Here is a 13776-nt window from a genome sequence, read left to right as displayed (position 1 = left end):
GATGTTTTGCTTTAGCAGAGATGCATTATTCTATTTTAAGCTGCTCGGGGTCTTTTTGTGCAACACCACAAATAGAAGAAAGACTGTGGGATTACTCAACAGAGGACAGCCACTTCCAGTTTGGAAAGTTTGCACTGCATTTGGTTAACCATTCACTATATTGTACCAAATACTGTTAATTGACTGATCACTGTTATCTGTCTGTAATTTTGTAATTTTCCATTAATAAGAACCATTACATAATAACAAGCCAGTGGATTTATATTCCTACCCTCATCTATGGCCACAAGCTGTGGGTAGAGAAACAAATGAATGAAATTGTGAATGCAAGCAGCTGAAATACGGTAAGTTTCCTCTGCAGGGTGGCTGGACTCTCCCTTTGTAGGAGGGTCAAGAGCTCAATCATCTGGGAAGGGCTGCTGGCAGCCAGGTGAGGTGTTGCAAGCTTCTGGTTTGGGTGCTCTCTGGACACCTCCCTGATGAGGTGTTTTGGTTAGTCCATCCAGGAGGAGGACCCTGGGCAGACCCAGGCTGGAGGGATTATATCTCGGCTCGCCATGAGCTGGAGAAGGTGGCCAGGGAGATGAGCTATGGGTTTCCCTGCTTAGGCTGCTGACCCTGATAAGTGAAAGATGATGGATGGATGGATGGAAGGATGGATTTTAGCATCTTTCAACTCGTTGTTTTGGTTTTCTTCCCTATGCTGATTGGAGTCTAGGAAAACATAATATGACATCTGTATTTCAGTCTCTGAACAGTCTTACTGTTTTTCTCGTCTCGTCTCTGTTTATGGGAGTGGGGTCTGTTGTTTTTTTCAGACAAACCACATCTTTACATAGCACTGTACCCTGTTTTTCCCTGACCTTAACCAGTAGTTTCAAATGCCTAACTCCAACCTGGATTGAAATGAAGGTCAGCTGCACTGCGTGGGCCATGGCTGACCCCACCCCACTTCCTAACGTGGTCTTAGATAGCAGCATCCATCCATCTTCTGAACCTGCTTTGTCCTGTAGTACAGGGCCACAGGGAGCTGGAGCCTACATGTTGCATGTTACCATCTGAAACCAAAATTGATTAAATTTGTTACTGAATCATAGTTTAACAACTCTGCTCACCTCCACTATCTGCCTGCTAGTAAACTGTCCCTGTAGCTCAAGCCCAATGAGTCATATCCCTGCTTTGTCTGATAATAGGTCTGACTTTTTAACAACCATTTAATGCACATTTTGTGGATGGACTCACTAATCACCACATGCGATCACATAAAACAATAGAGATGAACCTGCTGGAGATTGTTCTAAAAACACACAGCCTAATGATCAGACCCTGTTTTCATATAGATGGGGAAAAAAAGTCAGGCGTGGGCAGTTTGTGCTGCACGGTCAACACAATTATGGGAAAAACACATATGTAGGCCTGAACACAAATTAAGTCATTAGTACTGCTGGCAACAATCAAAGGCAATCACAGTGCTCAATCACAGTGCTCTGTTAATCTGCTGGGAATGTGACATTCCCAGCAGATTGATTGAAGCCGTCGTTAAAAGTACCTGTGATAGATAAAAACACTAAATAATGATGTAAACAAGGGGGAACTGCTGCATGGCTGACCAGGATCCGCTGTAATGAGTCAGAGCGCCTGTTTGTAGACTCACTGTTCGTGCTTCTTGAATGGGGGATGTCTCATTATAGTTGTATGATACAAACTGTTCAAGATTCAGCATCACATTAATTGCAAAGTGTTTCAATAATAAAAATATTTAAAAATTTCATATAAATAAAATGAAGCAGCACACAGCAGGGGACAGCAGGGGGAGCATATATGTATGGAGGTAGAATGCTGCCATCTTTTATACACCTGTGCTTTACCTACTATGACAACCGGGGCTGTACAGAAGCTTAAAAATCTGAAATCTTAATGTGTCGCCTTCATATGTTACATTGAAATGAACAGGTGGTCTGTCTGTTAACAAAGGATCAGTTCCTTTGAAACCGTGACTCAGCATGCAGTGTCAGGATGCTGAAACCAGCTCTGAGGCTGGAATGCAGCAGCGTTTAAAGTTTAATGTTCCTTTCCTGTGAGAACATGTCAGGATGTCTGCTGTGATTATCCTGGATGAGTGGTTATGCTTTAAAATAGGGGAGCAAACTCGAAAACATCAGGAACAAATTTCCCACATGTTTTGGATGAGGTCACGAAATGAGCACCGATGAGTTAGACTGAGGGTGAAAGATTATGCATTATGAATCAGGACAGAATGTGATAATATTATTAGTTTATTCATTTATTATAATAAAGTGGGGTAACAAAATGTGCTCTCCCTCATTCCACCCAGATAGTGAGTGATTGGATCTGTACCCGGCACAGTAGTTGGTAAATGTCCTGACTTTTTCAGGGATCAAATCTGCAAACTCTTTCTAAACTCCAGACCCACTCAACGTATTGACAATCTGACAAAGTGGCCACTTGAGTGTTCTCTCTTCGCAAGCTAAGTTCCAGGGTTATCCATTACCAGATGCTGGGCGAGTACGCCTTCTTCCCATCGCTCTGACAGTCAGCCAGCTTCTTTCTGCCTCTTGTGATTCCACTGAGGCATTTATAGCAAAATAGCTGCTACCTCAAGAACAGCTATTTTTAGAGCTGCTTCCCTAAAGACAGCTTTCAGGATGAAGTGGAACTTCTTTTGTGAGGGAAAGGGTCTAAAATTGAATTGCGACATTTGAATTGCAAATTAGATCAGTCAGCATATCCTGATGCAGTAAATTCCACCAAAAAAACATAAATATTGTAGAGGGATGGATGCACACACTCATGCACTTATTATTGTTAGAATTACACAAGTACAGTACGTCTGCATACAGTGCCTTCTCTTTGTGAGAAGCATCTCTATAGCAACTCTATTTGACCAACCTTGATTTCTTTTTATTCCTAAGGCCTGCAGTTCAGGGTGATTTATGATAGAAATACTAAAAAATAAGCTGTTCAAAGAGCTTCAAAACAAAGGTTATTTGTCTAAGATGCATGCAGGGAGGCAGGTCTTTCTATGCGCAGATGGCAAAAAAAACTGATTTAACAGCTGATTCTCACAGAGTTCTAATCAATATCAGCCAATATTTCACAGTTCACTTCTGTCTGGTCAACATGCAGCACTTTAGTGTCCATTATGTCCTGCCAGTCGGCGGGTTATGCCAGCAGGAGGTGTGTGTGTGTGTGCCATCCCTGCACACAGCCAATTTGATGATGGAAGTCTGCTTTGGGAGATTAATTTGCTGGCCCTTCCTTATGTAATGGTAAAACTGCTTAGGGAAGGGCCCTGAAAGCCAGCATGGCTTGACAAGCTACACTATATATGGCTTATCAATAGTCATTACCATGGCTCTATTCATTATTTTTATTGGTTCTATTCATTAACTCTTTCAGACACTGCCGGCCTACAGCTTATGTAATTATCTATAAATAGGAAGAACCAGCATAGCTCTGTTTTTCTCTTCATCAGTTTGAATCACTATGCTGTAAATTAGAATAATGGCATTAAATGGACAGAATAAATGACTATAGGCGTCTGCCACTGAAGTGTTACTAAGCAACATTTGCGGGGAAAGTGGGGAAAATGAAACGGGAGACTGAAGAGGATCTTCTTTCATATTTATACAATTTCTCCCATGTAAAAGAAGCTAAATGGAAGAGAACATTACTGGAACTAATGTGATTTCCAATATGGAGACATAAACAGTGCAGGTAATTGGATTGAGGGTCGGGTTTCTCAGACTTGAAGGAGCAGACTGTAGAGCCTCAGTCCACATCAAGGCACTCAGACAAACACCCTCGGCATGTAAACACTCCACTGAGAGTCACACCATCGGTCAGATTCATGTTTTATACATATAATTCAAGTGTAGTATCCACATATGGGGCTAGTAACGACCTTTCTAGTGGCTGTGCCTTGACATGCATTACTGCTGACTGGTCAAATACAAGCCTAAGGATATCCAAAAACTGTGTAAGCATGAGGTCACACACTTATAACCAAAAAGCTGATGCTCCAGATCTGTATCCCAGACTTTCAGTGAAACAAGTCACATTTAATTACACAAATTAAGCAAAACTTAATTAGCTCGGACTGATAATGATGTCAGATATCCGATCTAGGGTGAGCGATGCCATCATTGGCTTGTCTGCTGGTGCATCTTGCCAATGAAGTCTATTTGTTCCCATGCTCAGGTCGTTTAAGTTCATTCGCATCAGCAGTGCAAAGAACAGTCTGAGTCTACACTACTGAGGTAGCAGAGCACTGAATGTGTGTGTGTTGATGATGTCATGCAGCAGTTATTCTCAATGGTTTTGTCCTCAAACAGCTTCCTCGGCGCAGGGTGTACGTCTACAGTCCAGTCAGAAGCTCTATTTGAGAATCTGATCATTTAAGGATTAATGCTGTAAAGAGCACATAGTCCTGATTTATCCAAAAATCCACATCATAACCTTAAACCTCGTTCTACTGTGTTTGAGCAGAGGCCAAGTTGTCCAGAAAAAAATGATCTCAGAGTTGAATCGAATCAACATTTCCAGGGACAGCAAATAAAAACACTTCATATCAAATGTTAGTGTTTCAAACAGTTCATGTGTACCTGAGCCTTTAGTGTTTGACCCCATTTGATCCAATGAACACAACAGTATTTTCCACTGAGGCAACTTCAACTGTGCAGCAGGAATGAGTCCTAAAACCCTGACTTTTATTTGTTTTACATTTTATTCAACAAAACCAAATACACACATACATGTTCCACTGATTATGTTTTAAGTTCATCTGGTTTTAAAAGATGCTAACAAGTGGCTAAATGGACTACAAACTTACTTACTTAAATTACAAGTAGTACCAAAAAGCTCAACAACAGCTTCAATCATTAATATAAGTACTCTTAGAGTGTGCATACCCCTGCTCTGCAGAGACCTACGGTGCCATCACATTACCCTGGTGACTGTGTTGGTTGTGGCTCAGTGATGTTGCTAGCTTGGAATCAGCAGATAAATGCAGAAAGACATTATTGTCTGGAACCTCTTCATCTTTCAAGGACATGATTTTAAAGTGTTGTGTTGTTAACTGTTTCCAATTCATTCATCCATCTCCCGAACCTGCTTTGTCCTTTACTACAGGGCCATGTGGGGGCTGGAGCCCCGATGAAGGAGAAGCCGGGTACACCCTGGACCCTGAGATAGTGGAGACTGCTCATATGTGTGAGAACAATGTGTTCATTCCTACTGATTACTGTTAAAACAACATCTACTGAATATCATTACAATATTTAATGTGAATTGTATATAAATACATAACATATAAACAATGTAGAAATAATGTTTTTTTAACCAAAATATTTTCCTTTGTGATTCAGAGAGTTTAAATTCTACTAAAGCCTCCTCAGCGTTATGTTGATATGTCTTTGGGCAGATCCAGTCTGCTGTCCTGCCTTCATTAAGTCAGGAGGTTTAAGGTGCTGTGCATGTTTGAACCCAGACTCGTCGTCTGTCCTCACACAATGGTGACATGTCTGTGTTTCACAAACCCTGAGTCACACACAGTGTTTTCTGCCTGGTTGTGTATCACCAAATCAGGAATCTGAAATAAAGAAAAGACATTTCTGCAGCTAGAATGGTGCGATCACATGTAACCAGCCTGTCTGAGTTATCAAACTGGGATTACTAAAGTATCTAAAAAAAAAAAACTGGTTGCTTGAATAACAGATTTGTTTATTTTGTTGTTGTTGTTACTTTAGTTAGCTGAGGGATGGAGCACTAATCATGAATGACATGTAGACACAGTATTAAAGATGATATATCCACATGCCAGTTCCTTTGTTAGAGATGACCTACTATATGACCGTCTCTGTCTCATTGGCTATGTCCTCTAAACATATTTACCTGGTAAAAGCCACTGTCATTAAGTTCACTGGGAGCAGCACCTGTAAACAGACAGACAGAAGCATGGCTGGATTAGCAGCTGGGAACATGGACACAACCTGCGGTAGCTTGTATGTATGTGTGTGTGTGTGTGTTGCCTTCGGTCTTACTTGTCTGTCCTTCCACCACATATGCTTGGTTCACCTGTCCCTGTCTCTGTCCCGCAGCACTCAGCTGGCTCTGTGTCTGCACTCTTCTGCTCCACACAAATTATGAACAGTAATTTCACTGCATAACATGTAAAATTAAAAAGTATGACCAAATATTTATCTTTGTGCCGTCTTCTTACCTCATTTCATCTTGGTAGCTGGTTTCTAGAGAGAAGAGTGAGAAATTCAACAACAAATCCAGCCTGTGGTGATTGTGGACACACAGAACAGATCAAACCTTTTTCTTTCCTGCGTTTGTAGCAGAAGACGATTCCAATGATGAGCAAAACCAGCAGAGCAAAACCTCCAATGGACACCACCACAGCTATGAGCACCGTCCAGTCAGGTACTGGTGGAAGAAGAAACACCAGCTCATTACTGTTATAATTAAATCAAGGGAAATGTTTCAAACACATTTGTAGTTCTGTAATATATTTTATTTAAATGACCATGTCTATGTTCTGTGTTCACACTGAAACTGTTCCTGTGTAAACTGCAGCTGCTTTTACTGCATGCGCTCCAAGCTGTCTGTGCTATGCTGAAACCGTACACTCAGGGTTATTGCTGTTAATGTGATTGCTATACAGCACATGTTGAATGGGTTTTTTATTGAATTAAAACCAGATTTGATCAGATTATTCTTCAGTTACCAGGTCATACGTTCATATCGAGAACACAGATCTATTTGTGGATTCTCAACCATTCATGAGACGCACTGCACACGAGACTAATGCAGCAGAGAGGTATTGAAGAAATCATATTAGATCACTCTGAAAACACAGTCAGACACATAGGGATCAGTTAAGAACCTGAAATGTGCTTTCTCTGTTTTGTAGATCCAGCAACAGCTTTGTTTCCATAGTTAACCTGCATTTATTATTATATATTAATATTATGTTAATGTTGTCTATTTTTATTTATTTTCTAAAACAACACTTCAGCTGTTTGGATAGCAAGGTAAATCTGTGACAATACTATTAACCATTTGTCTTCTATTGTTCCCTTGTTGAATGCAGCTGTGAAGCTGGCTCCTCCCTCTAATCAGCAGCGGGATATAAAGGTCACTGAGGGCTCCTTGCATTCTGTTGTCTTGTGGTTTCTCTCTGAGAGCAGGTGTGTGCTGAAGGAAGAGATGGTTTTGGTTTAGTTTTGTAAATTTAATTTATTTTGCATGTCATTAATTGGGTTTTTGTGCTCTGTCTAAGTGTTTTTGGGTTGTTCATTTTTGTCTTCACAATCACTCTTTGTAAGCATTTTTCTTTCAGATACCTGGGGGCTGTCTTTAGGACTAGGTACCTGTGGATTATACACTCCTGATAAGACCACGGTAATATTACAAGTATTGGAATTTTGCTCCGGTGGATCAACAACAGGCTGTCAAAATGCAAAAAGCAGGAGCAAGAGAAACAAAATCTAAGCTATTTTTAGCCAATACTTAGGACCAATACTTGGTCAGATTTTGATCAGGAGCGTATGAATAAAATAGTTTTTAAACTACACACATGGCAAACTTGTGTGTCTATACTCAGTATTGAACTGAGATGGTTATATGTCACTCTCATGTGATGTTGGGTTCTAAACTTGATCTTAAACACATCCCTGCCACACATCCAAAATGAAAAACCTGAGGTTGTCCACTCCCTCTCAAACCTCACTTCTACAGCTCCCCCTGGAGGCACAACGTGCTCAGTGCACCTCCACACAGTGTGGAGAAAATCTCCCAAAGAGAAGTGAGGATTGTGATCCCAACTCTACAGAACAAAATGTGCCCTGTATTCTATGGTAAACAATAGAAAGGCTGTGTGAAGTCTTTGTCTTCTCTTACCAACCACCAAGTGGACAGAGCTGGACACGGGGCTTGTTAACGTTGACACAGTTGCCAGACATGCAACAACTGTGTTGCTGACTGCCTGAATCTTCAATATACTGATGGAGTTGAAGGAATCTCCATCTGCCAGGCTGGTGGTGTTGTACAGGCTGCTTTTCACAGGTGTATTGTTTAGGGTCCAGGTGACAGTGGGTGTGGGGAGCCATGCAGTCATCACACACTTGAACTCCGCCTGCTGGTCCTGCTTCACCGTCACATTCCCGCCTGTGATGCTGACCGTACCGCTCTCTGAAGATGGAGAGAAAGCAGTCGGGTCCTGATTAGCAGCGCTTCAATATAATCAATACATATTCACAGCAGGACTGGGGGTCAGATGTTTCACAGTGAGGTTACTGTCAGATTCAAATTGTTTATCGAGGGGAGGAGTGTTTTATTTATTCTATAGTGCTCTGTAAGGGCCCAGTTTGAGTCTGGTTATATGGAAAGGGTTCATTTTTGTCATTGTAAGCTGGATTCCCCTGAATTTTATTAGCCTGTGCAAGAAAAGTCCAATTTTAATCGTATCCTGAGAAAGATGTCAATTATTTGATGGATTGTTTTGACATGGCTTCAAATTTTTGTTTACTTATGCACACTCTATGGCACTATAAACCAAGGAACACTGATTGTTGTACTTCTTGAAAGAATTAGCTTCTATCTGGGCAGTAAAAGAAGTAAAACACCTGTCTTTACTGTGGCCTCTATTATGTAGTTTTCTTTGTTGATTTCTATTTTTTTATTTCTAGATGATGATTATTTCTTTGATTTGATTTGATTTGATTTGATTTGATTTGATTTGATTTGATTTGATTTGATTTGATTTGATTTTTATTTATAATTGGTAAAGAATCCATTTAGTTTATGACGAAATCAGATTTTAGGTTCTGGAGGAGATGATGAACATTTTTATAGGACAAACGTGTGGATTAAGTGACAGCAGTTGCACAGAGCTTTAAATTTAGGACTTAGAAATAGTACAAATACAACCCCCACCTGCAGAGTATACTGAACCAAATGTTGCTATTCTCCAATCAGACAACAAACATGCACACGTACACACAATAAGCCACAGATCGATTTTATTCCCACCTCTTGTTCCAGTGTGCAGGTGAATTACTTTAAGCTGAGTCTACATTTCCAGGCTAGTATTACGTGCAAGGACTTTGAGTTGAAGTCAGAAGCTGCTGAGTCTAACTGAGCTCACTGCTGCCCTCCAGAGTCCATACCTCAGACTACACCACTGTCACAGCTAGTTTCAATGTGTTTAGTATTGAGTAGAAATGATGCAATTGAAGTACATGAGAGGTCAAAAGGCAGATTACAGCAGGAATATCTCTATTAAAATATCAAACCAGACAGCCCATAAGTCATTTATGTATATATTCTTAATCTTCTGACAGATTACTGACCGCACCTTGTACATAAAGCTGTGCTTCCTTCTCTCCATAGTCCCCTTGTACAGTGCAGATGATCTTCCCAGCCTCGCTGCGGGTGGTGTTGTGGATGGTGAACTCCACCCTGCTGGGGTCACAACTGGAGCACACAGAGGCAGAGAAACCATCTGAGGATGAGATGACACTCTCTGGAGTGAGGGTAAGGACCAGTAACCCTCCAACTTTCCAGGTCATGACTTTCCATTTCCCCTGCACTGTCGCGTTCAGTTGGGCAGTAGAACCTTGCAGCACTGTTAAATTCAATGGCAGCAGCTGGAACTGTTCAGGAAGGGCTGGAAATGAAAGGGACAATAAGGATATTTTTTACATGCTGTAGATGAAAGTGTGGTAGAAATCACTGCTACTTTTCATTTATTCACTGCTACATTTGTCAGCTGCACATTCATATTTTTCCCAAAGGTGCTCTACCCTTAGATCTGAGGTCAGTGAATGAAATCAAGTCTTTGTGATTACAATGTGACCTCCTGACCTCTGTTTATGCATTACACACAGCACAGACTACGTCCATCAGTTAGCAGGTGTATAGGTGTATTGTAATGATAATGATGAATGAATTTAAAGGCTTAAGAAAGAAACCATTTAATAGGCACATAGTACAAATGGTAAAAGTAAAACATGGGTCACTGCCTTAAATCACTCAGGAAACTTTGTCTGACCTTTGCTTTCACTGAGGACAATAGGGAGGCATGCTGTGTGTTACAGGAGCACATAAAGCTCTTTGTTCTAATCAGCACTTGAGACCTGTTTGAGTTTGCTCAGGGTACGTAAAACTTACAATAGACACTGGTTTTTGTGTTGTTGGCTTTTGACAAGAGTGAAACTCAAACACAACATTAATCTGGAGTGATCCTCCACATGTCCAACATTAAAGCTGGCTCAGTAAAATATGTTTCATCTTTTAGAAAGAAATGCCTTCTTCTGTTCCTGTAACAGCTGTGCGGACTGAACAGGACTGTTTACATCGTGATCAGAATGATTTTTCTCCAAGACAGAACCAAGGGAAGTAAGACCAGAGTATATATATGTACATTTTATTTAAAAAAAACAGTTTCTGTTTGCTGCCTAGAAACGTAGAGAGAGTAACGTATGATTGAACATGGACCATTACTGCATATAGACACAGGACAGGCAGCGTCTGAAGGCATTTATGGAGCCAGTGGTAGAAAGGGCAGCAATTATATTGGAGAACGGGTGGAAATTGTAATCGTTGTTATCAAGTCCTAAACATTTTTTAAAACCTGAAAAAAGTTAATTTTGTCCCTATATCTAACAAATGCAGGATTAAAGTCTTAAATAACATCATAAAAAATGCTGACCTTCTGCCGCACACAGTAATGCACAAAGGTGAAAGAAGCTTGCGCCTAATTTCCAGGAAACAGTCATGCTAGTGTTTTTAACCTGAAAGATAAAAGAGACAAAACCGCAGTGAGAAACAACAACATTTATACAACCATTGTCCTCTAAGGTGAAAACACTCCAAACAAAAATGACACATTTCCTCATAATGTTACCCTTTGAAGGTGTTGATCCTGAGCATGAAAACATATCCTAGTATTACATCGTTCCTCCGCTGTAGCTGAATAAAAAACAGCAGCTTTGGTCAGACAAACTTACTGTGTAAGCGCCGACTGTGGTGTATACAACGGATCAGAGCTTCATTTCCTGAAACAGCAGGTAAGCAGCAGGACTCCACCTGTAGCTGTGGAAGTCTCGCAGGGAGCAAGGTTCACACCTGGCCACTGAAAGTCTGCCCTTATCTACTCAGCATACCCGTCACTGAGTCATAACGTCCCAAACGGCTGCTCGCTGTGGGTGTGAGGCCGACAGGGTTTCTCCTGCTGATGGGTGAGCATACAGTATTAGTTATGGTTTTCTCAGTGGTTTGATGTGGGTGGGGCTCAGCTTAGAAACCGCTGATGAAGCTAGTGACACAAATGTGTCCCAGCTGTGCCCATCCATATGTTATCACATCCTACATTGTGTTTAAGAAAGGCTGTAATAATCATTTCATTCATTTGATTGACAGGTAATGGCACTGATGTCTGGAGGTAAACATGAATTTGGGCAATGCTCAACACAATATAATCCTGCCTTACAAATGTCAGTCACAAATGTAGCATATGTTTTGCTTTGCACTTAACATGTGCCACTACTGGTTAGCAGGTTCCTTCCGCTGTATGTGTGGGTCACGTCTTTATTGGCTGGTTTGAAGGACGAGGTCTTCAAATCACACTCATGCCACATGCATTACTCAAGCTCTTACAAAAGATGGCTGTGAGGGAAGAGCCACCACTTAAGAGGTGTTTGTGACAGCAGCTGCCGCCTCTCCGGTCATGGGGTCTTTTTATGGACAGGACCGTGTGCTCTGAATGCTCATAAGGAATCCCAATGTGCCTGACTGTAAAAATCTGTCTCCCAGTGATCAAACAAAGCCTGTTAGAGGGCTACCATGCATGTAATCATATTAGTGACTCAGAGTTGTATCTCTATTTCCACTTGAGTAGTGTCATAATTATCTCTACAGCATGTTTTAGTATAACAGCACTACAACACAAATGTAAAAGAATTCACTACTACAGGTCCATCAGTGAAGTGTAATGTGTAGCTCCTCCACACTACACACAAGGTGGTTGATCTTACAGCCTGTGAGCCTGCCAGACTCTGATCAGGCTTATTTCTGACAGCAATGGAAAGCAGCAGGAGAAATGGTCACTTTTTACATTGTAGAAACATAATTACTATAACAAGCACCAAGGCAGCAAACATGATCCCTGCTGCAGTCCTGATACTAACCTGACCTTTGACCTCTGGGTGCTCATTACAGTGAGTATTTCTTTTTATGCAGGTTACTTACAATGCTGACTTTCACATGGCTGTGAGTAAAGATAATCACAATTACTAAGATTGTAAGTTGTAATTTCATTATTACATCACCTTTTTGCATACTCAATTTGTCGTTCCAGTGGCAATTTTAGGTCATAAATAGATGACAGCACACTGATGAATGAAGGTGGGAAGTTTGAACTTAAACAAGAGATGGCACTCCTAACGGTGGTCTGTGGATGTGTGATATATTTTGATATTGTTAGTAAGATCATCATCACAATCATTAAGGTCATATAGACTGTTTATTGTAACAGGCTGATGTTTTGACTGGAGAACACAGCTGTAGGTCTGGACCTGATGCTGACTGATTCATACAGAATGATGTTTTTCGATTTTGACCACTAAAGGTCACTGTGGGATTGTGTTCCTCATGTGTATGTACATTTTCTATATGCAGACATTCATTTTTTTGCTTGTTAACTTAATTTTAAAGATAGGGTAGGAGATTTCATTCTGATGCACTTTTTGTTAAATTAGTGTAACTTCTCTTTACAATCCGATAGCAACCGATTAGTTTGGCAGTTTCGCTTTAAAACGAAGAATATGAATCATCTGTGGAAGCTATAAAACACTAAAAACATCAGCCAATCCTCCGAGGCACACCTGTGCGTAGAGTTGGCTGGTTGTCACTCTCTTCCTGCTCTGCGTGCACCAGAGACGTACGTGCATGATGGCCGAAGTCACAGACTGGTTGGGAGGCGTGGCTTCGGGGTGAGTTCCAAGAGAAAGGGGCGTGTGTTTACTTTCAAAATCTGGCTGACTCTCACTGAGTTTTCAAAATCTCCTACCCTACCTTTAATTAAGTGTGCCTTTTAATGTAATGGAGATATTTCTGATTGGTGTCAGTGCAGGTCCTATGAAAAGGTATATTAAACATAAAATATTAAAATTCTAAACCAATATTTAAGTATTAAAACTAAGAGTATTGATAATACTCTGAAGTAAACATGCTGAATAAAGTACCCCACATTTGGATCAATAAGCTCACTCTCCACCACTGACTGCCTGAGTTATCTGAATTAAACACTTAACTGTGTGTATTTCCACACAGAACTGAATGTTGTGGCCAAAGACCGATTTTCTTTGTGTAAAATCTGGTTAAAACATAACATCCATCTACTGCAGCAGTTAAATTGTGACAAAAGGCCTTTGGGGGAACACCCTCCTGATTAGCACATATCATGTGATGCAGCTGGGAAGCCGAACTCTTCTGCTTATAGGCTCCTCAGGCCCACGGTCGCCTTTTATTGAGGTTAGCAGTATAGTACAAGCTGGAATGTCTCCAGACACAGCTGGTATTGTATAGGCAGAAGCGAGCAGACAACCATGAAAAACAGGAAGTAGATAGTGGGGGAGGGTCAGCAATAGCAGCCCCCTGATCCCCCTGCATATGGCCTGCAATGGAAATAATTTGGAGGCCTCCTCTGCCACCAGGGCCGCCGTGTCACGGATCATCAGTCATAATACA

At 41.0% G+C, this 13776-nt stretch overlaps 1 protein-coding gene across 2 annotated transcripts; it reads right to left on the bottom strand.

Moving 5' to 3' along the window:
* Nucleotides 1–4728: 4728 nt before the first annotated feature.
* On the bottom strand, nucleotides 4729–11235 carry igsf5a (immunoglobulin superfamily, member 5a). Of its 2 annotated transcripts, none has more exons than XM_028421383.1 (9): nucleotides 10934–11235; nucleotides 10739–10820; nucleotides 9383–9694; nucleotides 7927–8217; nucleotides 6340–6450; nucleotides 6242–6266; nucleotides 6063–6148; nucleotides 5914–5954; nucleotides 4729–5611 (listed from the first exon to the last, which is right to left on the bottom strand). In XM_028421383.1, the coding sequence occupies exons 2-9, from the start codon at nucleotides 10803–10805 to the stop codon at nucleotides 5525–5527; spliced, it is 1020 nt and encodes a 339-aa protein (XP_028277184.1). In that variant the 5' UTR covers nucleotides 10806–10820; nucleotides 10934–11235; the 3' UTR covers nucleotides 4729–5524. The 2 variants fall into 2 exon arrangements, with proteins under 2 accessions (XP_028277184.1, XP_028277185.1); XM_028421384.1 differs by having other exon boundaries at nucleotides 11037–11235.
* Nucleotides 11236–13776: the final 2541 nt, after the last annotated feature.

The sequence above is a fragment of the Parambassis ranga genome, chromosome 14 (assembly GCF_900634625.1).
Source record: "Parambassis ranga chromosome 14, fParRan2.1, whole genome shotgun sequence".
In the NCBI taxonomy this organism is placed as follows: Eukaryota; Metazoa; Chordata; class Actinopteri; family Ambassidae; genus Parambassis; species Parambassis ranga.
This window is presented reverse-complemented; position numbering and strand designations above follow the sequence as displayed.

What these genes read in the sequence shown, in the direction of transcription:
- igsf5a (XM_028421383.1), bottom strand. Translation starts at nt 10,805, where the DNA reads ATGACTGTTTCCTGGAAATTAGGCGCAAGCTTCTTTCACCTTTGTGCA. An exon ending in ATTACTGTGTGCGGCAGAAG is followed by an intron (nt 9,695 to 10,738) that starts GTCAGCATTTTT and finishes TTTCATTTCCAG; the next exon opens with CCCTTCCTGAACAGTTCCAG. An exon ending in CTCTGTCCACTTGGTGGTTG is followed by an intron (nt 6,451 to 7,926) that starts GTAAGAGAAGAC and finishes TTCTTCCACCAG; the next exon opens with TACCTGACTGGACGGTGCTC.